Source organism: Betta splendens, chromosome 10, assembly GCF_900634795.4.
Source record: "Betta splendens chromosome 10, fBetSpl5.4, whole genome shotgun sequence".
Lineage (NCBI taxonomy): Eukaryota > Metazoa > Chordata > Actinopteri > Anabantiformes > Osphronemidae > Betta > Betta splendens.
The window spans coordinates 17,142,547-17,168,636 of record NC_040890.2 but is presented as its reverse complement, the minus strand read 5'-3'; the positions used below and the strand labels follow the sequence as shown (position 1 = coordinate 17,168,636).

Sequence of the window (26,090 nt, the reverse complement as noted above, 5' to 3'; positions counted from 1 at the left end):
TCTGCAGAGGTTAAACCGGGAAGTGCAGATGTTTATAAGTTCGCGGAAAAGGTGTAAAAGGAAAAGTTGATGCGCATGCGCAGTTGGTATGTACCGGCCCAGGGCTGAAGATTATGGGGAGGGATGTTAGCGGAGTCTGTGTATAGTGATGTGTAGATGTAAGTGTTCTAATTCCCACGTGCATGTGTTTATAGTTGTGTTCTATGTTGGTAACGGCGATAGTGGATGTATTTTATTGTGTTTATGCGCGGCGTCGTCAGTGAGGTCGTCAGGTGTGGGAGTGACCTGCTGCGGTGTGTTCACGATGCGTGGGAAATATAGGGGTTGTTTATGCTTTTCCGCCAAAGACGAGGGCTGAGTATTTGCCAGTGCTCAATGCTCATAGCTGGAGCTGAGACTCCTGGGCCACAGGTGCTTTTATCGCTCATCCACGGCTGTAGGCGTAGCTGCACCTGTGTAGCTTAGCTAGCACCGCACTTAGCCAACACCTGGGCCCACAGTAACAGTATGAAAGGCTTTCTGCCAGAATGAGCTCTTTAACGCGCTATTAATAAAAACGGGCTTCATCAGTGTTCATCTAGTTTTAAATGTTTCATTTTTAATCACAACAACATGAAAATCGCCCCTCATCAGATCTGAATACTTTTATTATCTACACAATTTTTTTGTAAATATTTTACCTGTCACAAAATGTAAAGCTGACACATGACAGCTTATTACAGAAGAGCAGCAATAACAGGAAATATATTGTCTCAGCAGCTCTGCAGCATAACTAATCATCCAATTAAAACAGAAAGATCCCAGCCTATAAATTAAAAGAAATATTTATTTTTTTATTGGGTGCAAAAAAGGATAATAGCTTGTCTTATCCATAGGGACACAGCTTTGATTACAGCCACCAGTCACTTTGTATTCAAGGCTCAGGATATAGTTAAAGTACAAAAAAATGAGGATTAAAAGGCTTGTCAGCACTGACTAATTACTCTTTAACATCAGGTCTGACTGATGATTCAAAACTAAAATACTATAATGACTTCCTAAAATTCTGAATGCATTGGATTAATATAAGGCATAAAGTGCTGAATTATAATTTAAAAGCCATGCAGAAACCCAGTGTGACATTTTGTGCCGGTCACAGACACGGAGGCTGATATTTGTATAACTTGTGACCACACACACCCCCACACACATCGTACAATAACACTGCAGCAGTTACTCCCAGGCACAGTAGCAGCTGCAGAGCATTTTTTCCAGCCTGTCCTTTGTCGAGACCAGCCAACCGGTCGCTACGCTGGGGGGAAAACTCGGCTACTCCTGTGCTTTTTGGAGTGGCATCTGATCCTGCCTTCATCATAAGCAAAGCTCTTGTGCAGCGTGCCAGAGGAAATGTCAGACGCAACACAGGAACTCAGCAACAAGCCCTTCGCGGCCCAGTTGTCCAATGTTTACCTCAGCATCCTGGCACTCTTCTGCTTCAAGCTCTTTGTTAAGATTTCTCTCAACCTGCTGACTTACTTCTACATTGTCCGTGGGAACCGCAAGGAAGCTGCCCGGATATCAGCAGAGTTCTATGACTATGGTCAACAGCACAGTGAGTACCGAGAACACCCCCAGAGACGTTCTTTCCTACTGAATGCAGTTTCTTTGATCTCGGTGACTGTGCAATATGAGACACGTAGAGGTGTGCATTTAAAGAAGGTCTGAGTCAAGAGAAGCCTCAGTGTAACAGTGTTTACATTACTCACCAAGAAACTGCCTTTGACCTCAGGCGTAAGGTCGCAGACAGAAAATACAGCTCCTTATAAAATAAAGATACAACACATCCCAACACGTTTACTGTTTTTTAGTGAGCTAAAACTACAGTGATGACCAGTATTTCCTCCTTCATATTCATATATTCTAAATATACGACAGCCTAATCCTCTTTCGTTCGCTTAACAGCTAATTATACATCCTAAGAACTGTACATTCAATTTTAAATGAAGACATTCTAGGCTGGCAGCTCTTTTCCTCTAATGTATTAATAGAACATAGTCATGATATCACCCCCCTTCCCCAACCCCCATCCTGCCCTAGTTTCCATTCCCAGCTATGCAGTGCAACCAAAACAACACATTCTTAGAGACAGGCGGTTGGAAGGCACATTCAGGGGGAGGAGAGGCACGACAACAACATTATCTATAGCTTTCACTCAGGGGGATGTTTAATTTAAAGTGGACCCACTCCACAAAATACTAATTAGCTAGGCTTTAGGTATTAGTCACGGTGCTGTGCTTCAGTCTTCCTTGTACTAGGAAATCTGTTTGATGTCCACGGCTGGGTCTCTATACCGGTACTTTAAACTAATGTCAGCGCGTGAATAAACATATAGGAAGCATTAAGTGGGGTTCTCTATGATTCATGAAACAATGGAGGAAGATGATGATGATGATGATGACAGAGTGTGGAATGCGTCTGCTGTTATTCTGGACATTGACTCAGGTGTGTTTAATGAGAAATAGCCACAGAAACGTCTGAGCTCCTGCTAATTTGTCTGTGTGACGCTTCAGGCCCAGAGTTGTACAATGACACGCTGCATCTTGCATTAACTCTGAGAATGAAGGCTGAGAGCGGGACCTGGGAGGGTAATGTATCATTTTGATAAAGATATTAAATGAATGGAGACTTGATTAATATCGAGTGAGGAGGTAATTTATTGGTTAATCAATGCAGAAATTACTCTAATTCCTCCATTGATTAACCTTTACAGCTGCTTAATTAAATCCAAACCACAAATCTGAACTTATCAATATCATCATCATCCGGAGATGTATTACCCTTTCACTTAAGGCCTATTCTTTATCAACCAAGAGTGGATGCAGCTCCCAGCGTGTGGACTGAGTGGACAGAACCAGCTTTTTTAAAATAAGCACGAGAAGTGAGAGCTAAAGTCTCCTTCCCCTCACAGGATCCTGGGCGGACCGCTCACCTCTGCACGACGCCGCCAGCCAGGGTCGCCTCCTGGCTCTGAGGAGCCTCATTTTACAGGTGAGGAGAACACCGTCCTCCAGGGGAGTAACGCACACCTTGTCTCTACATATGGGCTCTGTTGTAATCATTCCAAGAGCAAATTAAAAACGGTTCAGTTCCTTTGTAGGTTGCCAATCAGATAATAGTGGAGGGGATGAAAGTCAGGGCTTCCTAGAAAGTTGTTCCAGTAAAGGGCACCTCCTGACGACTTTAAGTGGTCTTTATATAAAAGAATGTATGTCATAGCGATTTTACATTACATCTGCTCCTGCTTAAATGTTTAATAATAAATATGTCTATACAGTCAAAGACTATTGCAGCTCCTCAGCTTTTGGGTTGAAGCTTAAAGAAATGCATAGATGTGAGAAAATTACCACCAGCTTCAATGTCAAATCCGAGAAATTACAACCCTGCAAATGTAAAATGAACGGGACATTTCATAGAGACAGACTGATACAATATCTGAATCTCAGGTTCATAAAATCATCAGTAGGACAAGCTTTTCAAAAGAGAAAGAGATGAGAAGGTCCACTGCTCATACACTGTACAGACGACTGTACCAGAAGCTGCTTCCACTACAAAGCCCATCTGAGTTCATAAAAAGCAGGGGAATCATTATTTTCCATAGTGATTCATTAGCTCTTTACCTGACCTCTAGTGGATAAGCACTTTACTTAGCAAGCGTATTAATCTCCATTATTTAAATGTGACTTTACCCTATAGTCCCGTTGTATATATCTGACAGTAACAGATGGCTCCCAGTGAAAAGGCCACTTCTGGTTTTTATAAAAGCTTTATTGATGTTCTTGTAATACCTCGTGTTCACCAATAGAGGTTGACAAAGGTCAGGCGTTGGCTGCTGCCCCACGGCACCACATGTTTGAGGCTGCTTGATGTGGTTTCCAGGGTCACAGCGTCAACGTCCTGACTATAGACCACGTGACGCCGCTCCACGAGGCCTGTGCCGGGGATCACGTCGCTTGTGCCAGGGCTCTCATCGACGCAGGAGCAAATGTAAGTCGCACGTTGGCCTCATGGCTTCTTAACGTCGCCTTGCTCCGTGGGTCAAATGTAATTTCCATGGGTGGGGAAATCTGGATACGGGCACCAAATGACAAATGCACTGCTCTCCATCTATAGTCACCGTAGAGCCATTAAGTTGTTGTTCCTGTTCAACTGTTCCCTCGGGCTGTTGCTATTACTCAACTTGCACGTATAAACGAGGCCTAAAAATAACAATAAAAAGAAAATGTGTTTACAGGTCAATGCTTCTACAATTGATGGAGTCACCCCTCTGTTCCACGCCTGTACAGTGGGTAGTGTTGCATGCACTGAAATTCTTTTGGAAAATGGAGCAAAGCCCCAGAGTCTTGTATACCATCCTTCACCAATCCATGAAGCTACCAGCAAAGGTATATGATGACAACATATAATAGATTAGTGGTCAGACACGTCAGCTATTGTCTCTGGTAGCTCTCAGCTAACATTTTAAATGGATTGCATAAGAAAATTTAGGTCCATTGTTTTTGCCACCCAGTACTAATTCTCATGTTTTAGAACGATGCAACATTCTTGCTCGTCATGCATTTAGAAAACCACGGCGTAATTAATACATTTAACTGTACTAACGACATCTAGCACTTTGTGTCGTCCTTCTCTGTGCTGCACCGTACGTCCTAGCCAACCTGCATCACAAAACATCAATTCTAACATGACCCAAGCCAGACAGCCTGGAGAGTTATCTTGCGTTGTCACTTACTGATTACTGCGGTCACGCTCCATTACGTGCAGGTCATTACGGTTGCGTGGAGGCCCTGGTGACTTGGGGAGCAGATGTGGACATGGACATTCCTCACCTGGGCACGGCGCTCTACACCGCCTGCGTCTGCCAGGAGCTGGAGTGTGCCAGGAAACTCCTGAGGGAAGGTGAGCTCGCGGCGCACAGTGAATCCCTACGTCTCCATTCAGACGGGTGCACATCCTGCACGCAAACACTGAGGGGGAAAAAAAACCCCATCGAGTTCCACCTTTGCCCTGCAATCACAGTAGAATTAGGCCAGAGGTTGGCCACTGACACATTCCTAATCATTTGCTGGTGGCTGGATTCCTGCACACCAAAGACGCCCACGCTCACACAAACACATGTTGCGATTGCAATTTCATTACTGAGTGGCACAGCCAATCACATGTCTTCTGCAGCTGACTGCTCACATTTTCGAGCCATTAGTATGCCAATATTGCCCGCTGTCTTTGATTGAAAGTAACAAGTTCACGTCAGTTCTCTCGGGGCTGCTGAAAATCATTTCTGGGAAGCATGTGAATATTGTTAGGTAGACAAGGGCGGCTGAAGGGAGGCATACATACATATAAATAAGACAACACAGTAACAACACACTTTCACTGTATTTTATAATGAATGTATGACGGGACTGTGTCTGGAATCCGTAATTCTCTTCTTTCCATGCAGGTGCAAATGTTCAGAAAGGCAAATCCTTGGATTCACCTCTACATGCAGCCGCGGAAAAAGACTGTACAGCGGTAGTGAAGCTGCTGCTGGACTTCGGTGCCGACATTAATGCCCGGAACACGGAGTTCCAGAGGCCAGTGGACGTGGCTCCACCCAGCAGTTTGACCGAGGGCTTTCTACTGCTTTATGAAGGTATTTGTTTTGTTTGCAGTCTTGCCGTATCTGGGTTTAGTTGTAATTATTTCTTCATCACATCCTCTTCCTCCCTCTCATAGCTACACCTCGACTACTGAGCCAGCTGTGCCGTCACTGCATCAGGAACAGTGTTGGCCGCGACAGACTCCACCTTCTGTCCCACCTTCCGCTGCCGAACCGGCTCAGGATCTACTTACAGTACCAATGACGCGAGGCAGAAAAGGCATGTGCTTCAATGGGACTTTCAGGAATTAACTCTGGACTCAAGCAGCGCCATCACTTCTATGAACTACCTTTAATTTCAATGCAGTGAGAGCAGTTAGACAGAGGAACCAATGAGCTGCTTGGTGTGGCCTTCATCACATCTGAGGACGTGGATGTGGATGCATGACACAGGATGCTTTAACCAGATAACTTTGTTCCCTGGATAAGTTATAGTTGAAATTTATGTTAATAAATGCAGTTGTGTTTGCTTTTTAGGTTTGCAGTGTTTAAAGGATTCACATCTTCAGAGAGCAATGCACTTTATATGCACAGTGAGATTATGATTATTATTATACAATATAAATGAACATTATACAGCATAGTTTTGCATTTCATGAATGGTGTATTGCACAATAAAGGATAATTAAAATATTTTAAACCCTAGTGCGTTCCAAGCTTTTTTTTAAATACATAGTTGTGTTGTTTTGTCTTTGACCTAGAGATGAGTTGTGATCATTACTAATTCAAGACAAGTCTATAGTTGAATTATTAAGCATAAACAAGGAGAGACTGACCTTATTAGAAAGTTTTAGACAGAAATATGGCTGAATGGAGAAGCAGATGTTTCTATTGCCCAGACAATATGCACAATAAAATACTGTTCAGTAACACTTTATTTACCACGTTTCTTTCCACATCATTTACTGAAAGTCTTCCTCATACATTTTTGATAGGTAGCGGGTATTTTGTTTGGTAATAATTGAATAACTTTCCAGTAAACAATCTCTTTATAAAGTTCAGGTGGATGGAATTTAATGACCGTTCATGGGCATTCTGTCCTAATTTATACTTTCCTATTCCTATTATCCTTTAAAGAGCAACGTACCTAGCTGGTACTTGGTTTGGTTGTTCACATGTCAAACCCACATAATGTTTGATAGCATACGAAATGTTTCGTATATGTATGTAACAAAAAAGATTAAAAAAACAAGTAACAAGTATTTCCACATTTCCCAAAACGGAATGTGCTGATTTATCAGTAAAGGTTTTCTTCTGTTGCCACCTGCAGGGGGCAGTAGGGCGCCTGCGTTGTCATGGAAACCTAAACAAAAAGGTCGACAAGGTCGCTGGATGAGTACTGTACTGTACTATGACATTTTTATCACATGATATTATATTTTATCACTATGCTAGCTCAATGATTAGGCATCTGTGTTTTACAGTTGTAATCCCAGGTTCAAATCCTGCAGGCATAGGCCTTGCAGGAACCTTATTTTGTCATGTACTATACTATACTATGACATGGGTTCTACTACATGACACTTTGGTATGACACTTTATGTGGTGAAAAGGGGGCCATTGTATGTATTTCATTAAAGAAATGGCCATAGTATAGTAGGTGATAAAAAGTGTGTCTTAATTTAGTACGAAAAAAAGTTGTGTAGTATTTCATGAAAGAAATGGTCATAGTACAATCATTGCATAGTGTTTCATATAAAATAGTCTTAGTATAGCAAGTGGTGAAACGCTAAGCAGCTGATGTCGCTCATCTAGAGCAAAGCTTAGCTCATTAAGTGTCTAAATGAAAATCTCCTTCCAACTTAATGTAATACACTTTTAACATGCGTTGTTTGAGCGCAGATATGATAATTTAGTTTAAACCAGGCGTTAAAAATCCCAGAGAACAACAATCTGTTCTAATGCAGTCAAAGGAGTAACAGTGAGGTATGTTCCTGTCAAGACCTGCCAAGCTCATCGCTGCAGCGCACAAGTGCAGCGGATTTACTACTGAATCTATTATCCTGTGTTTTATTTCCAGAAATCTTTCCAACGGCTTCCTTGTGGCAGAGATATTTTCTCATTATTACCCCCAAGACTTTCCAATGCAAACTCAACAAAGGAACATCACTCACCGCCAAGCGGAGAAACTGGAGCCGGATCGAGCGAGTAAGAGCAAGCAAACATGAAAAATATAATAATGAGGGGGAAGAGATGCCTCTTTATGCAGTTCAGTTGGCATGTGGCTTAATTATATTTCAGGGCACAGTAAAGAATTTTATTCTATTTATTTTCCCTTCAGCATTTCGTAAAATGCCATGAGATGTGGAACACAAATGTGCTTACCAGCAAACAACAGCACAAGTTACTAAACATTAGCTTATTCTGTATATACAAGCCCATGGTGATTATTTACACACAGCAGCGGTGTGTAAACGCTCTCTTTACCTATAAGTGAAATGGGAAGTTGTTACTTACAAACTGTTTCCTGTCCCAGACGTTACAGAAACAGATCTGGCGGCTGGTGAAGGAGGTGGTTGATGGAAGCACTCACTGTGAACCTGCAGCAGCTGAGCTCCTGGTGTCGGAGGTTTATACTGTTTTAACAAACTGGAGGCGAGGAGAGACTGGGAGCAGGAACGGGTCACGGGTTTAGAGTCTTGTACTTTATTCATTTGAAATCCCTCCACGTATTGCAAGGCCAAATTCCCTGCTCTCAAAATGTTTGTGGAACTGTTCACACGCTTCCTTGAACTGCAACCGTTATAGTTATTTCTATATTAGAATTTTTTAGCCCATGGAGAATTTCGATTTTTTAAAAACTTTACCCAATTCAGAGTCTATGGGCCGACTAGTGGACATATTAATGGAACATATAGCTCTGTCTTATACGGCTCATGTCCCAGTTCATCATCTTCACGACTGGGTGCACTGGTATCCAGGCCTTCAGGTACTATTTTGATCTCTACATAATGATTCTTGCCAACCAGGTCTGTGCACAGATCATTTAATGAGACTTCTATGTGTTGTGTTCAAGAGCTGCGCGAGATAACGGTCCATCAGCCTGTCAGGCAGCTAATTAAGTGTTAAAGCAAAAGGAGAGCGATGTGAACTTGCTGTGTGTGACTTGATTCCTTGATGCCGTAATTCAAAGTGTTTTAAGTGTCCCACATAAGTATTTCCCGGCGCTTTGAAGGACATGATGTCAGCGTTCCTTTCAGCTTATGTAATGTAGTGCAACCCTGCGCCTCTGCCCGTTTGCAGCAGCAGGTGGCGGCAGAGCTGTCCTCAATGCGGCTTCAGACTGGAATTCACTGCTGCTGCTGGTTCCGTGGCAGCGTTTACGTTGAAAGTCCTACTTGTCCCGCCGTTCGTCACTTGTGAGCGAGGCAGCGAGTCTTTATTCGATATTATATTAGGAGCGGCCTCGTCGGAATCCGCAATCTCGACACCGTAAAGACGAACGTAAATGCGCACTGGGTTTAAAAAGAGCAGGCGCACAGGAAGGAAGCCTGCGGTCGATATTGTCAACCATGAAACTGACTCGGGAGCTGACTCTGCGATCTGTAAAGGAGATTGGATGATCTAAAGGTTTAACCTGAGCCGTGTTTGTTTATTTGTTCATCGTTCGAGACATGTCGCGTTCAAGGCAGCGTCTACTATTTGCTTCCGTGCCCCTTCAAAGTAAAAGCGTGTTGGCTTTGCTCTTCGGGTTACTTCTAACACGGTGTGTTCATAAGAAATATACGTCTTCAACACGTATTCTGTATTACATTTTTACAGATTAGGATCTGAAACTGTGACTATGTTTTTAATGCACGTAAAACCATTCACGAGGCTAAGCGAGTCAGAATCTAATTACTTCCGGGTCTTGTCACCGATGAACGTCGGTTATTATTAACGTGACCACTTGTGATAAACTTAGAAACCGGGTAGCTTCATGTTTCCTCCAAATTCCAATATTAATAGAATATTACAATTTTATGAATAATCAGAACAGCGGGACTCTTTAATTTGACATATGCAGCCTTATAGATTTGTCTCAAAACACTTCATTTAGCATTTAAATCAACTGTGACTGGATACTTAAAAATAATAGGCGATTGTAAGAAATTAGTACACACATTTTAATAGGTTCATCAAAAGTACAATATGTGATACAGGTTGATTCCGAAGGACTCCGGCAGGTTTTACAGAGCCTGGCAACACAAAGCTTTTGAAATATGATCGTATAAAAACTTTAAGTCGATATAATATATCTGTTGGTGTCAATTTGATATGAAGCAGACTACGGATGATACATTTATATAAAAAAAACACTAATTTACTTTTCTAAGTATGTTTAGAACAGCAGAAAACTTTTTTTTATTTTGTTTTTATATTTATATGCAGTAAATATTATTTAGAGTAGGCATTTATATTTTAGTTCTCCAACCAGTCAGATTTATTCAGAGATCACTCTGTTGGCCCCATCTCTTTAGGCACTCCACTCTCGGCGTACAGCTCAACTGAGCTGTGAAGCCAGTGAAAAACGAATGACAGGATGATAAGTGTTTCTGGCAGACTGCCTGGCTTCTCGTGTGGCCGGGCTTTTCAATAGATATAGGACAATGCTGGAATGATATGATCTCCACAGCACCAACAAAGTCTTTAATGCTGAGGTGTAAAAGACATACATTTTTATGCCCCTTTTATTTATGGGAGGAAATAAAAAGGAAAAAGTCACAATCCTGTGCTAGAGCTCATGATCTCTGTGAAAGAAGCCCATCGCTGTTCCATACTAGTCAATGGCTTGTAAAGCCTCTTTCCCTGGCTTCCCCCGTGGAGTTGTAAAACCTGACCTCCTTAATCTTTCAGTATCTTTTGATTTCCCCCAGCTTGACTGGGCGCGAACACACATCAGCACTTAAGACGGGAGTGCTGTCGCCTGTTGACTTCTTCAGGCGCTGGGTGATAAGGACCGGAATTTGGATTTTTGCTAAATGAAGACAGACTAACCACACACACACACACGTACATCTTAACGGTTCACATCAAACGATACTGCAAGCACAAATAATAGTCATTAATTGGGCTGTTTTACATCAAGATGTTACAGGGTTACAGGGTAATGTTTATATTTATTATACATCTCCAGAGCACTGTAGTGAACATTACCTAAGGCCTGGTTGCCATGGCAACTGGCAAACCAATACTGGAGAGCAACCAGCAGACATTAATAGGCTTACTGTGAGCTTCTTTGCCTCTTTCTCTTGGTCATAGGCACAGTAGGATTTTCATGCTGCATATGCATGAATACAAAAATGCAAACTCATTCATTTCAGCTGATAAACCTGCATTTAGTCATTTCCCATTCATAACATAATAAAATCTGAAATAATGCCTAGAATGCCCCTAGAAAAAAGTTCCGCCATCTGCCACTTTTTCCTGTCAGCGTGAAGGTGCCCACGGTGCGAAGGAAGCTCTAGTGGTGAAGCGAAGGGTCTGCAGCAGGAGGATGACGGGTCAATGACTTGTTGGAAAAAAGGGTGGGGCAATTACATCAATATGCACACGAATGTGTGAGGAGTCATTTACATGTCAGATTCTGATATTTACATACTTATGTTTGCATGCAACAAAACACCCTTATTATTTTACATATTTATTATACACTAGTCACCTACTCCTGGTGCCTCCATGGCATGGGCTCCTATAAGAGAAAGAGGCAGCTGATTAAGTGCAACACATGTAAAGCAACCTGACTTCATAGGTTTCTAAGCATAACAATAACATCTGTACAGTGAAAGCAGGCAACACATTAGAAGCCTTTATGTGTTAGAAGTACATTGTTCTCTTGCAAGAGAAGTGAGGAACCCGCTGGATTTAGCCTCACAATAGAAAGGGCAACGGCAACAGGAAGGCAGAAAATACAACACAAGACAAAGATGTGGAATTGCTCGTGCATGAAAGGAAATTTCCTTAGAGGCAGCCCAGGTCTTCATTCCTTTCCCTACTCTACGAACTAAAACTATGTATTCTAGTCCATTATACCTTTGAAATACTATATTGGAAAATGGTATTTGTTTGAGAACAAACCCTCCTTACTTAATAGTTCAGTTTTATTCATAAATTTTAACTTCAGGTAACTATTTCATCTGCCTCTTAAGTGGTGAACCCACCATCAGTCAGGCAGCGATCCCCAAACTGTATCTGCTATTCCACAAACCATAATGCTAGCACGGCTAAAATTAAAAACAATAATAAATCAATGGACAAAAACTATTAGTGGAACTCTAACGCAACAGACGGCTAATTGAATTATTAATTAAAGATGTAGCATAAACTGAATTATTGATTAAAGATGATACATTAAGCCATCTGACATTAATAAAGCACTGCGTTTTATTATAAATAAATCAGAACTTTTAAAAATATTAGCATAATTATGATGATGGTGCAGTCCTTTAGAAAACCCATGAACCCAGCTGTCTTTGTCATTCTGATTAGGACAGACATTACTGTAGAGCAGGCTGAAACCTTTCCACATGTTTGTGTCATTAGAAGCCACCATTCACCACCAGCTGTTACCTCAGTTCATAATTACTGTGTTCTAGTTGTGTTGGTCAAACAGACTAAAAGCAGCCCCCATTTGTTCATTGACAAACTAATCTTTGTATTATTGTGTTTATTTTTTAATGCTTTTTATTTTTTGACCGTCGCTCAGTTTTCTGCTGGAGCCAAAGTAAAATGTCAAACTGAATTGTGTGACTGTCAACCTTCGACTCACTCACTTATTCTAACATCAGGATTTGTTAGGTCAGCCTATTCCATCTAAGCAGTACAACGTACAGTTCCTTTGGAACTCAAATCTTTCTTTATACAATAATTCCATCCCTCAAATCTACTCATGCAGTATATTTGTTCTGCTCACTGCTCTTTAGGTTTTCACTCACATCTCCAATTCAATGAAATCATAAACTTTATTTAAGGCAATAAAGTAAAAAAAAGACGTGTTAAGTTCATCCTCATGCTGTCACTATGCGTTTCCACATACTGTATTCTCCTACTGTGAATAGGAAATGTGATCCTCAATGTGGACTTCACCATGAATCCACATACGAATACTCGTATTATATACGAATAATCTTCACTCCATCTCCAAAAACATCAAAATTTCATAAGACCCTAATCTAACAGACGAATGATCACCGAGGTTGAATCTTAAATCCACTCATTCAAACAGCATCTCTGTCTCCACTTGTGCATTCAAGTGTTAATAACCAGCGGCACATTGGTGATCATATGTATTTGTATGTCTAATAAGATTAGGAGCATCCCGTCCCCTTCTTTATTAAGGAGAATTTCAGTTAACGCAGCAGAGCCACTGCTTCAGGGAGTTGGGTGGGGAGTGAAGTGGGGGGGGGGGCATACGGACTTAACCATTCTGCTCAGATGAGGGGGTGTTTAGGAGGCTTAACCCAGTAATGGCTGCCCAAGCTCGTTAACTGCCCTGACTAAACATGACAGTCAGAAATCTATATTAACTGCTGCTCCCGTGCTGCCTTCAAGCTTCTCAGTCCACGTCTTCCACCCACCTGCTGTTTATGACTATGCACTCCCGCCACACATGCACATCCCTGCCTGGCGCACAGACCACCCCCCGCTCCATCTAGCCCCCCTACTCTCCTCCTCCACCACCACCAGGGACTAAGGAGGTTTTCAGCACTTGCCACGGCAGCTCGCGATGGACAGCACCACAAAGGCTCAGTGATCCCTCACATCACCCAGACGCTTGACAGAGACCACGGCTGACAGGCAATCTCAGCGTTCAGACGGGACATCCAGGATCAGAAGGAGCCGAGCGCTTTGAGGACTATCCCTTAAAAAGAGCTACGGCTGTGAACCCGCAACCCGAGCAGACACACTTCGCACAGCTCTTGTTGCTCCAAAAACATTAGCACAATGGAAGAAGACATGGATGAGGGACAGACCCAGAAAGGTAGGAAAGCTCTTTTTTTGCATGGGTGGATTTCCCCAAATGAAATTAACACGGCTGTTTCCTCAGCATCAGTAGAAACCATGCTGAGGCAAACTCACCAATGCAAGCCTCTGCCTTTGTGAGGAGACGAGCAGCTGTTTGGGTAATTCCATTATCCATTGAGTGTTGGGAATATGTGCAGTTAGGACACTGAAAGGGGTGTGAACGGCTTCAGTGAGGGCTGCTCTGTCTTTGTTTGATAAAGCTTTCATGCTTGTCGCAATGACTGAGAGGGAAAGAGACGTAGGAACCAAAGCAAGCATCTTGGCCCAATAATCCCTCAGCTCTTAAGTTTATTCTTTTGTGCCCAAATACCCAGAACTGTATCTTGCTGCAAAGCTTTGCGAAATTCAGAGTGGAATTGACGCAGGAGCAAGGGGGTTTCTTTGGTTCACTTAAGAGGGGCAGTGTTTGCTTTGTGTAAAGGAGAACTGCTATTTATACTTCACATATCCACCCACCCACCCCCTACACACACACACACACACACACACACACACACACACACACACACACACACACACACACACACACACACACACACACACACACACACACACACACACACACGCACACACAAACACAAACACACACACACCTTTTTCTCTGCATGAAAGATTCAGTTGGGGCTCAAAAGCACGGTTAGCGCATCCCTGTTTACTAGTGAATTGCAACACAGTTTTTTAAATCATAATGAAATGACATAAACAGACACAAAATGCTGCCATCATTGCAAATGGGAAAAAGAAACACACCTTTTTCCCCCTCCCTGTCGGACGTATTGCATGTGACAGCCAGGCATGGCTTCCTATGCTGGAGTCGCAGCCACACACACAAGCTCAAACAGTTGCCATGGCACTGGCCAAGTGCAGTCGCTGGTTATTCTCTCCTCACCCACCGTTGCTGATGACATTTCAGCAACACAGGAATAGTTCACAGTGTCGGCGCGTGGGAAGCAAGAAAGACAGGGAAGATGAGAGAAACCAAAAAGGAAAGTGTGAATTAAAGCAAGATGTAGAAAATAACTAAGTGCTGCGAGATGATCTATGAGGATGACAATGTCTGTCCTATGATCCAGAGAAACCCTGCACACTATGACGTACTGTGTTACTTCTTGGTTGCATTACTAGGTGTGTACGTAAGCATTCCAGTTCAGAAGGCAGATCTGCCTGTTTTGGCCACTAACACGAATGCTCACCCGTCTGAAAGATGCAGCCATGCAAGCTGTGCATTTCCGTGTGCCACGTCCATTTGGACCAAGCCTGGGCCTATTCTGCGAGCTCGGTGGACTGACTTTCACTTACTGCCAAATCTTTCTTGTGAGAACCTAAAAGATGGTAAAATGTGCAGTCATGTCCTCTGTGTATGACTCAGTGCAGCTGGCACAAAATACAGAGGACTTCTTTTGATGACGTAATCATTTTTCTGTCACTTGTTAAACTTTGATGCAGTCAGGAAAACAAACCACAGACACTTTTTTAACATGCTTATGGCAGATTATTGCAAGCTGATACTCACCATAAGGAAAACCTGCCTTCAAGTCAACAAATGGCAGGTAATGTGGTCCAGGCGTCTGACTCGGCCCAATGGACATTAAAGTGGCACAAATTCAAAGATAATTTCCAAAGTGGTAAAAAATGTTTGACATGAAGGTTTCACTTTCAATGTTTCCATTTAAGTAGTTTAACTTTGGTTTAAGCTCCCGACAACTGTAACAATGGAAATTTGTACAGGCATATATACATAAAAAGCTGCTGAACATACGTCTGCTAAACATAAATCACTCGACCACTTTTATATAATGTCTGTTCTTTTTCATGAAAGGTTAATATGCAAAAACAAAGCTGTACTGTGGCTTTTCAGACACATAGGATTATAAATAGGTTAAAACAATGTGTGAAATATGATCCAGAACAAGTTGCTGTCCAACACAGTTTGAGTCAGAGTTAAGGAACAGATGGCACTGGTCCTTCAACTGAGCTAAATTTACTGCTAAAAACAGGCTTGTCAATCACTTTGTTTCCAAAACAGTTTTATTTTATAATACGTCACAAACCTATGTTAGGTTAATTGTATAATTTAGGGTAGAACCATAAAAGACTATAAATGGAAAATAAACAAGTACTTCGGCCTGAAAGAGCACGTAGGTGTCAGTGAGTGCACTCAGCGCGCTAATGCCCGTCTGTTTTCCTCTTCTGAGGCAGTAAATCTCTGATTATGAGTCAGGCAGAGCAGGTGGGCGCCGCTAGCCAAATGTAGCGCTGCTGCACCAGGGACCAAACCAACGCCCAGCAGCCTCGCATCGACGTGAAGGCAGGACTGAAATAAGGCTTTGCAGTCACATCCTGTCCACGAGAAGAACACGGTCATTCTGAACTTACCCTGCAATGTTTGGGAGCTTCACGCGGGTACTGTCACTTGCTGCTGATGGAAAAACTGAGAAAGGCACACCTGTTAGCATTTCCTGAGCCAAGATAAGACTCTGCAGGGCACCGCGCCGCCTTCTGTTTGATCAGGTCACCAACTTGGCAAGCTGTTCTATATGAAGCCTTATATTGATATTTTGTCAAAGAAATACAGTAAATGGACAATCATTGGGCTTGATACACTTTGAGCTTGCAGATTTCAAAGTAAAAGCCAAATCTCAACTAAGGCTAATCGAGAAAGCTCAAATATCACATCATTTCTCTGCGGCCATTTTACTGACATCCTGTTTTTTGTGGTGTTAAAGACAATTTTCATTTAAAAATATAAGATGCATGCTGAAACTTTTCTGTAGCAGAATGATGGGAAGAAAATGAGCACAGCATCATCGGTCAAACATGGTGGCGTCAGTGTTATACACTGGGCATGATGCCAGTGGAGCTGAGGCACTGGAGTTTATCAATGGCATATGAAGGTTTATGATCTATACTCCCTGCACCAGTTCAGCTACACGCTGCAAAGCCAAAATGCTCGTTACAGTAATACTACAGATAATTAATGACTCAAAACAGAGCAAAGCTACTCATGCGTTCGTCAAAAGGAAGAAAAAGGATGCTCTTCACTAGCCAAAGTACCAGATTCACCTGATTTAGCTAAAGGCAGAAAATACTACATCACAGAGGCAGAAGCTTGGCAAAGATTCAGGGCTTCAAACACCCAATATCTGCAAAGAATTAAAAGCAAAGATGGATCGTTCCATGAGCAGTTCCAAACAATGTGCCCTCGAAGGTGCAATGGCAGTGTTCACACATTCCTAGATAAACAGAGTACCTGGATAATGTGTGTTAGCCACTGTGTGTATTACACAAGGTAAAGATGCAGAGAGTGAACATGATTTATTAATTACGTGGTTTTCCAACTGGGTGGAGGAAAATGTGGGGGTTATACCTCCGGCCCATTAAAGTAGGGACTGATGAATAATGCAAATGTTATGCAAATAGCTTTGTGGAGGACAGGGGGAGTCTGGGGTGGATTCAGCATAATCAAATTTCTTTTGTTAATCTAATGCAACGCGTTTGAAATATTACACTTCATGCAGCTCTGTAACTAAACTAGTAACGGCACTATTGAAGCGTTTGTGTTATACAATGGAGCGACTTTCCCACAATCACTAAAAAAGGTATCTTCAAGTCGAAATGTCAGTGAGGTCTATTGTGCAGGTTTTTCCCGTCACTCCTCCCTCGCTTGTTCTTTGTTCCGAGCCCTAATTTGCTTCACTCCAGGCCGAGTCGAGGGAGTTCCACCAATTGTTTTTTTGAAAGTTGGAGAGGCTGCGAGTGGGAAAGTATTTTTGAAACCTAGCAGATGCTAAAAACAAGCTGTTATTACTGTTACAGGCTGTCCATTGTTTGTGATCCGTGGCTTAAATCCCAACTACAGTGCACTAACTCAAAGCAAACGAACATTCCTCCCATCGTCTCCGAGTTTCTGACATTTGCCCCTTTGTTCCTGCGCTGAACTGGGCACAGACAAACGACACGTCCCTGCTCCACAGTCACGCAGTCATGTCCATGCGCGTTCATCCCTTAGTGAAACACAAAAAGAGGAAACCAGCAACCGAGCCTCTCGGACCTGGCCTGTACCGTCCTTTTTGCTGGAGGGGTTATCTGCGTAATGTCTCATTCACTATTGTCCCACTGAATTTGTTGACATACAGTAAGTGGGTCACAGCTCTGAAGTACCCAGTCTATTCTCAGATTTGCGCTGCGGTTGACATGGCAACCATACTGGTTGATTAAACATGCGCAGAGGAGACGGGGGCGTGCAGGAGCTGAAAAAACCCTACGCACTTCAGGGGTGGGGGGGCTGCGACGAGACGGGTCCACGCCCAGCACTCACATGCTGATTCCCACCATCCCCCACTGAGATCTCTCTAGGACCAAGCTCACCGCCGTCCCACCCCCTGCTGAACTCCTCTGGTAACAAGAACTAATAACTGCTAGCTGAATGAGCAAAAATACAGGGTGATTGAATGTCTTGTGGTACAAGTGAAGTCAATACACACCAGATTATGATTCTCTTTCATGTCATCCCTTTAATTAAATTCCCCTCTTTTCTTCATTCATTTCCTCCGCTAATACGGTGTCTTATTAATTTTCTCTGTGACTGTAACTGCGCCAAATGCAAAGGCCAACATTTCTAACTCAACTCCTGTGAATGATCCATTTTAATCAGGGACGTGTCAACACAGGCACAACAAGGCAGTGACAGCCATTAACTGGAATTGGCCTTTATTACTTTGATCACTGGTGGCTTTGCTTGTTGTGGAGCTTTATTCTCAAAAGTTTAATCAGTTCAAAATCTGCAGGAGGCTCCGCCTCCTACGGATTCCGTCCCCCTGATAAAACCCCCTGACAAAATGTGTTACAAAATTCAAAACAACAATAATTTAAATTATCAGCTGATCTACATCCTATTTTATTCCTGCAAAGGCCCAAATTAAATGTTTAAAAAAACTAAAATAAATTGTCATAAAACTGCAATTATTAATATATATAAACATTTAATACTGTAGCATCTTAAATAGGGCAGCATTGAACTGGCTAATTGTTAGAGCCACACCTTTTTTAAGACACTGAGACTCTCTTTACTCTCTGACTGTCTTTTGCCTGTCATATCACCGACAGATGGAGGAGAAGGAGGGGGGTGATCCTTTCTCTTTCTATTACAGAGACGCCTTCTGGTGATTGGACCACGGTGTTTGGGGTCACGTAGGGTTTTGTTGTGTGGAGGATCAAATATTTAAAACCCGACCCTGCCGTCTCATAAAATCCTGTCTTTGTCCAGAATTTATTTAGACTAATCCCTGTGTTGCCCGATTTTCAGTTTTTCAAGTGGAATTCATTTGATCAACTGTGTTACAGAATATAAACAATATTCTTTTAATGAGATTTTAAATCAGTGCATTAGGACACTTTTCTAACTTGATGGGGTCAAGTACATGTGTACACACTTCAAGCTATTCTCTTTGCAGGTAATGTTGGTCTAAGCAGGAAGAATGAATAATGGACGCGAGAGGCTCCTACTCTCTACTGTAACACTTCTAAATTATTCATCAGGCACCCACAAGCTCTCAAAACCATTTCACACCATCACTTAGCATTTTTCAGAAGCTCAGTATTCCTGTCAGATAAAATCAGTAAAAGAGTAACAGAGAGAAAATAAGGAGATGCTATTATTAAAACTACAGTACCTCCACTCAACAACAACATTATTACAGTATGGACCAACTACAGTCATGATTATTTTCTCAAAACAAGCCAATTCAAATCAAGTTACTGAAACAGTGATTTTCCACCCGGGTTCTAAGACCTACTGTTGTTTCTGTTTAACCCGCATCAGTCGTGCTCGTTTAATCTCGACCTTCAATGACACATCTCGCTTTACTGGGTTGGAGGAGTTTTCACTTGACAAAATTAAAACAGCAAAATCAATGAAACATCAATCTTGTTAGAGCCTTGGTTTATTGCCTCCAGCTTAGCCTGTAACTTTATCTTGCGTTTCCATGGAAACAACAGTTCCTTTGAGTCAAATCACACAGACATTATTATTTCGCTGTAGCTCATATAAATGCGCTAACGCTAACTAGCGCGCAGGGCTGTGGCTGAGGTTCGTTATGAGAAGAAACCTACGGCCAGGCTGTTTAAAGTAAAGAGCAACAAGATGCTGACGCCAGATGGTTTAATACCTGTGTAGAAATGTTGAATTTAAAAAATGGATGCTGCATACGCATTGCTACTCCAGCTTAAGAAGCGTAGCATCTCAATCCCTGTCCTATCTCATCAGCGAACACCATTATATCAGAATCTTGTCACTGTCTGCTTCCTGTTTGTAGCAGCATGGTTTTCTTAATGGGAATCAAGATTTCATAGCATAATAACCGTACAAAGTAATCAGAAAACAATTAACACAATGCAAAATACTCACATCTGCACCATTTCAACTTGACTGGGGTCAGAATAGGGTTAAAGTATGAGGTGGATGTCAAGAGGCACCTAAACTTTAAAATGCACAACATACAATGCCCAGTCCAATGAGCAATGAAAGGTTCTGACTACTTTAAAAGAGGTACAGACATTTTTCAAGCTTCATCTGATCTTAGTAGACCCGGTTTCGTGAGTAAGACGACAGAAGAGAGACTCTGCATTCTAGCACTGGGTAGCAGTGGTGTTAATCTAAGGAAGCCTGGACGAGCACCGAGCATGTGAGCACTTTGCTCAGCCCAGCAGACAGACCAGCTACTTGGTATTCCACTCAGGTTGGGATCAGAGTCAGAAGCAGAGAGTTAAGAATGACGAAGAGGAGGAGAAGGAGAGGGGATATTTGTCCTGGTTCCTGCTTCTCAATACAAACCAAGACAAAACGACAGACGCAAATGAGATGGAGTTGAAAACGATCTCGATTAGTGATCTGCAGTGTGAATGCAGATGAATTTATTTATGGGTCCTCATCAAGATAGAATTGATCAGAAGGGAATTTTTACCTGCATTTGTACGTTTATCATGTGTGCACTGATTAGGACTTCGTAGGGCTTTGCACATTTTGAAAGCAGCTTTGTCTTTCAACACAGCTTGTGATGAACGATTACAAATTCAATGGGTTCGGCTTCAGGAGGAACGTGTCTGTGTGATTAATCTACTGCAATGCACTGCACAGGGCTGTGAAAGTGTGCCTCCGCAGGAAATAGACTCCACTTGTGCTGTTGTTACTCTGAGAAATGACTGACTCGACATGAAGACTCATAAATCTTTGCGATCCATACAGACACGCTTCCATTCGCTGCGTTTACAGACTCAGTGTCTCTCTTAGCCGTCACTGCGACAAGACAGGAGATTGAAGTTGGAATGTGATTAGTAACCATACATGCCCGAGGGACAGGAAGAATTGGGTTAAAGGTCAGCGCCGCTATGCGAAGCTAAGGGTGTGTTTGTTGTCTGAATAAAATGTCAGACTAAACAAATTTGATGCACAAATTCATAATGTGAAGAAAATGTGGGCAAACGTCCTGATTTACAGTTTAGTTGTGTGTTTCCTTTGCTGGTTCTGTTGGCTGACAGTTCCCATCTTCCTCCTCTCTGCGTTTGTTAAGGATGCCTCGAGTGCTGCATCAAATGCCTGGGTGGAATCCCGTACCCGTCGCTCATAGCCACCATCCTGCTGTATGCGGGTGTGGCTCTGTTCTGTGGCTGCGGACATGAAGCCCTCTCCGGTACCGTCACCATCCTCCAGAACTACTTTGAAGTGGTGCGGAGCCCCATGGACGCGCTGGACGTCTTCACCATGTGAGTCACGCGCCTTCATTGCAAACCGGTCACACTGAACATGTCATTAGTGACGTCATCACATTGCTCTCTAGGATCGACATTATCAAGTACGTGATCTACGGCATCGCGTCGGCTTTCTTCGTCTACGGCATCCTGCTGATGGTGGAGGGCTTCTTCACCAGCGGCGCCATCAAAGATCTGTATGGAGACTTCAAAATTACCACCTGTGGACGCTGCGTCAGCGCTTGGGTGGGGCTCAAACTTTAGTGCGCACTAAAAGTAAGCTTTTGTCTGCATTATCCTCATCAACACGCAACCTTTTGCCCTCCTAGTTCATCATGCTGACGTACATCTTCATGCTGGCCTGGCTCGGGGTGACTGCTTTCACCGCCCTTCCTGTCTTCATGTACTTCAACATCTGGAACATCTGCCAAAACACCACGGTGCTGGCGGGTGCTTCGCTTTGCCTGGACCCACGCCAGTATGGTAAGAAGTAACCTGCCCACTGCTTAGAGCTTTAGCGGATGCCGCCTCAGATATACTGATGATGAAACTCTCATACGTTGTAGTAACGCTGCATATTGATGATAGAATCTGATATTGCATTTAATTTTTTAGATATGCACATAAGAATGTTGAAAAATGAAATATAGTACATGACTCAATACAAAAACTGTATTTTTCAACCGAGTGTGATAAGTGTGGATAAAAGTTATTACATGACTGATGTCCGATGTTCATAAAACAATTATATCAACTGATTTCAGGTATTGTGCCACTTGCTGAGGCAAAAACAGTATGTTCTGTATCAGATAACTTCAACAAGCTGTGTGAATCTAACGAGGTAAGACAAATTCACTCTCCAACGATGAAAGATAAAATATAAAACTTAATGCCAGTAGCTGAATTCACACATACCTGCTGTGATTTGCTTTTGCTGCAGCTGGACATGACATTCCACCTGTTTATCTGTGCCCTCGCTGGAGCAGGAGCTGCAGTTATTGCTATGGTAAGAAAAAGAAACATCTTAAGTGGTCAAAAAAAATATTCAAATGGAGCAAAGGAGAACAAATTTGAAAAGGTAGAAGTAATACACAGCAGTTACCTGCTTCCTGTTTTTTAATTTTCTCTTTTACCTATATGTCATAGTAAAAATATGAAGTGGTAAAAGCTGAGTGATAATAAAAATAATTGATAACGAGGCTGGGAAGGGAGTGATTTGTTGTGGAACGATTGCCGTGCTGTGTTTGCCTGCGAGAGAATAGCTGTAGCTACGAGAGAAAGCATTTTGGCGCAGTGGAAAAGACGGGGATTGTCTCCCGCCCTCTTTTAGAGGCACCAGGCATGTCACGGCGTTGTCATGGAAACAGGGAGAAGAAAGGCTCCGAGATTGTTGCAAGCATCACTCAGTAAATTGTGAGGAGCCATTTTCTGACAAACAGGGTGTTTGCTAGTCAGGGATGATGGTGCAAATCGTGACGACTCTTTTGCTTCACGTACTTGTGTTCCGGAGAAAAACAACAAAGGAACATAGTGAACGATCCTAATAATGAAATGCCATAAACAAAGCTTTAAAGCTACAATCACAGCTAAAGAATAATCTTGCACATTTCTGACTCAATAACTGGTCCTGAGAAGATCAAAAAAGGAAATCTGAAGCTCAGTCACCTAATTGGACTATCTGCCTTTCTGAAACTAAGCAGCGTCGCACAAGAAGCAGAAGCTGTTTTATAACATTAGTCATTAAAGCGCAGCACATTCATTCTAACCTTAGCTGTCATGGTAACAAGTGTAGGACTACATTTAAAATGATGCTGCCACCTGCTGGACCATGGGAGAAGTGATGCTTCTAATCAAGATATACACTGTCAGTCAATGCATTTAAATTGACATACAATATTATTATGAAGTACTCCAGGTAATAAATTAAATAAATGAGGGTCTCAGTTAGATTCTACTGAGATAGAACTTTTCATTTACTGCTGTTTTGCTCAACGTTTAAACTTCATCATTTTCTCACAGATCCACTACTTGATGGTGCTATCTGCCAACTGGGCCTATGTGAAAGACGCCTGCAGGATGCAGAAGTACGAGGACATCAAGTCGAAGGAGGAGCAGGAGCTTCACGACATCCACTCCACCCGCTCCAAGGAGCGTCTCAACGCCTACACATAAAGACCAGCGTGAGGCCTGGCCCCGCCACTCCGGCCTCTCTCTCCCTCTCTCTCTCTTCTGTCTTTCCGTCTCTCTCACTATCCCCTCCCGAGGGGGGGCGGATGGCGCCTAGGGCCCTCACCACTGCTGATGTCACTGGTGCGTCATACGACAATGTGGTCTGGGGGGGAAATACAAACCTTCCCGGTCACAAACAGCATTGCAGACGAAAAAAAAGCCCCTTTACCTCTCTCATGGATGGTGTTATGATTATCAATATGGCAGTTATAATATTCTTGAATACAAGTTGTTTAGTGCAGATCGTAGTTTAGTGTTTGTAGAATCAGACGTAGCAGTAGTGCTTTTTTACTTTAAATAATTTGAATTCATTTGTTTTATTTTCTTAGACTTTTATTTGATGCTCAGTGTTGTTTAGCTCTTACGTATAATTTATTGTTTTTGCTGATTTGTGAGGGGGTCAACAGGGGCTTCAAGGGTTTTCCAAGCACATTCTTCATGCCGTGTGTCTGGAGATTTCATGTTCAAGAACTACGTACTGTATGCGTGTGAGCGGGTTCGTTTATACAATAATTTAAATCTCACAACACGACTAAGAGGCAGCGTAAGATTCTGTCATGTCAGTTTCCCAGGGATTAAAACCACTTCCGTAATTCAATCTGTTTTTCTATTTAAGATTATACAGCAGAACACAAACACAAAAGAAATACCAAATCTTTAGAGTAAAATAAATATTTCGAACCTGTTAAACAGGAAAATATGACTTTAATAGAAATCAAAGATGGATTGGTCTATTAAAAATAAATGAGTCCTTATTTTCTAATATTTCCATTTTAATGTATGACCATTTTTGTGAATGATTCCATTGTCTTTGAATCACAAGCCACAAAAAGCACATGCAAACACACTTTCATATGCCCTTTTTTAATTTCCTAAAAGTGGAACTTATTAATGCTGAACTCATGTTTTGACACTGTATATATGGATATATCAAAGCATACCTATTTGTTAAGCACTGACATTGAAGGGCAGTACATGTGAGAATAAGAAGGGATCACTGTGGGTCAGTCGAACCGAAAAGAAACTAACATTGCAAAGTTGTGGGTGTAGTGGCACTTCCTAGTGGATTCATCCGATGTGAGAACGTGTGTCACAGTAGTTTTGTTCATGACAGTAACTGTATTGTTTATGCGTCCTGATGCCATGCAACTACAAAGGTGGCCTGTCAGTTCATTGCCTGACAAATCTGGTTTTGTCAGTATTTCTAAATGCTAGTTTCATGCACTTATTTGATCATTTCCGTGCTCTCTATAGGTGTAAGCGCATTGGTGTTCAACTCAAGGTTGGATAACTGTACTGTTAGTAAAGACTGTGAATTTTGATGTTTTTGTGGCATGGACATGCATAAATATAGTCTCTTGGACTCAAATGTTCCTTTCCTCTGTTCTTTATTTTTACACGTTTGACTGTCTTGCTGGATCGACCATTTCTTTATATGTGCAGTACTGATTCTCCCACGCTTTCTGCATTATGCTACTGATATTATAGACTGTAGTCTTTTGAGTTGTGTCTGTTTAGTTTGTGATGAGCCCTCAACCATGTCCTACAACTAATACTCGTACCAACATTGCTTACTTGGTGATGATCTGAAATGCTTTCAGCTTCCTCCTCATATTAGTCTTTTGTACTTTCAATACAAGTGCTTAGTAGCAGCTTTAAATTGAATCTGTTTTGTACATTCATGTGCCAACAGCTTGAAGTGGCTTATTTGACCTGTATGATCAAATTTGCTTGCATAAATAAAATTCACTTGTGTAATTGTTATTAAATGCTCATGGTCTGATGTTCATTTTGTTTAAAAGCTGAGCGGTTCACCAGGTGGCAGATGGACGTGGGTCAGAGTACACGCCACCAGGTGTCTCCATTATCTGTTAGTCAATTCAGATAAGAGCTGAAATAGTGAATATACATGCAATCGATGGTGAAGCTGGTGGAATTGTAATGAGCCATTCGAGTCACCTCAGCCTCTTTTTAATACACGAGCTAAAGCAGTGTGTCTATGTAATATGAAAACTGCCATCAACGTGCTGCTTGAGTCCGGGCCCCTACCCCGAGCCACTGGTCTGCCCGTCAGCTAATAAATCACATCCAAGGTTACACTTTGCACCCTGGTGCCAGACGGTTCCCCCTCACACATACTCCCTCCAGCTCAAAAATACATTAACATTTAGGGGGGTGGGCTCTTAAAAGGCAGACGACGCAAAACCCAAACATACTGTCTGTTTTCGAACCTCCAGTAAAGCTTAACAATGCAAACCAAATGTGTTCTTCAGCATAATAGTAGCAAATATGTGGCTGAATCACGACAAGGGAAATTCCTCCACAATTAGCTGATTGGCAGCACGTTTAAATGCCTGGTCCTGTCCCGTTGCCTCAGGCTTACATCAGCCCGTCAAACCCAAGAAATCCTCCACTAATCCCCTCCTCCCTCCGCGGG

At 42.3% G+C, this 26,090-nt stretch overlaps 2 protein-coding genes and 2 long non-coding RNA genes across 10 annotated transcripts; 3 read left to right on the top strand and 1 right to left on the bottom strand.

The window, feature by feature from the left end:
- The first annotated feature begins 2 nt into the window (after positions 1-2).
- asb5a (ankyrin repeat and SOCS box containing 5a) lies at positions 3-6,319 on the top strand. Of its 2 annotated transcripts, none has more exons than XM_029164901.3 (7): positions 3-1,591; positions 2,948-3,027; positions 3,916-4,023; positions 4,271-4,421; positions 4,801-4,935; positions 5,477-5,668; positions 5,752-6,319. In XM_029164901.3, the coding sequence occupies exons 1-7, from the start codon at positions 1,387-1,389 to the stop codon at positions 5,877-5,879; spliced, it is 999 nt and encodes a 332-aa protein (XP_029020734.1). In that variant the 5' UTR covers positions 3-1,386; the 3' UTR covers positions 5,880-6,319. The 2 variants fall into 2 exon arrangements, with proteins under 2 accessions (XP_029020734.1, XP_055368431.1); XM_055512456.1 differs by lacking the exon at positions 3-1,591 and adding an exon at positions 1,629-2,481.
- A 576-nt stretch (positions 6,320-6,895) lies between these two features.
- LOC114864200 (uncharacterized) lies at positions 6,896-8,291 on the top strand. Of its 2 annotated transcripts, none has more exons than XR_003787273.3 (3): positions 6,896-6,998; positions 7,695-7,822; positions 8,151-8,291. It is a non-coding gene; the product is annotated as an uncharacterized LOC114864200 (long non-coding RNA). The 2 variants fall into 2 exon arrangements; XR_003787272.3 differs by lacking the exon at positions 6,896-6,998 and adding an exon at positions 7,415-7,600.
- A 1,343-nt stretch (positions 8,292-9,634) lies between these two features.
- On the bottom strand, positions 9,635-21,247 carry LOC114864029 (uncharacterized). 5 transcript variants are annotated; one of them, XR_008695916.1, is made up of 4 exons: positions 15,192-21,247; positions 14,429-15,000; positions 11,316-11,345; positions 9,635-11,165 (listed from the first exon to the last, which is right to left on the bottom strand). It is a non-coding gene; the product is annotated as an uncharacterized LOC114864029 (long non-coding RNA). The 5 variants fall into 5 exon arrangements; XR_003787215.1 differs by having other exon boundaries at positions 9,637-11,165; positions 14,429-14,576; positions 14,872-21,247; XR_008695914.1 differs by having other exon boundaries at positions 9,637-11,137; positions 14,429-21,247.
- Positions 13,292-25,422, top strand: gpm6aa (glycoprotein M6Aa). The gene is made up of 7 exons (XM_029164627.3): positions 13,292-13,634; positions 21,247-21,439; positions 21,514-21,670; positions 21,754-21,907; positions 22,189-22,265; positions 22,365-22,430; positions 23,444-25,422. Exons 1-7 carry the CDS (start codon positions 13,598-13,600, stop codon positions 23,594-23,596), a joined length of 837 nt encoding a protein of 278 aa, XP_029020460.1. The 5' UTR covers positions 13,292-13,597; the 3' UTR covers positions 23,597-25,422.
- Positions 25,423-26,090: the final 668 nt, after the last annotated feature.

Coding starts and splice junctions, on each gene's coding strand:
- gpm6aa (XM_029164627.3), top strand. CDS start 13,598: ATGGAAGAAGACATGGATGAGGGACAGACCCAGAAAG. Junction 21,908..22,188: donor CCTGGACCCACGCCAGTATG/GTAAGAAGTAAC, acceptor AACTGATTTCAG/GTATTGTGCCACTTGCTGAG. Junction 22,431..23,443: donor GAGCTGCAGTTATTGCTATG/GTAAGAAAAAGA, acceptor ATTTTCTCACAG/ATCCACTACTTGATGGTGCT.
- asb5a (XM_029164901.3), top strand. CDS start 1,387: ATGTCAGACGCAACACAGGAACTCAGCAACAAGCCCTTCGCGGCCCAG. Junction 4,422..4,800: donor CCATGAAGCTACCAGCAAAG/GTATATGATGAC, acceptor CATTACGTGCAG/GTCATTACGGTTGCGTGGAG. Junction 4,936..5,476: donor CAGGAAACTCCTGAGGGAAG/GTGAGCTCGCGG, acceptor CTTTCCATGCAG/GTGCAAATGTTCAGAAAGGC.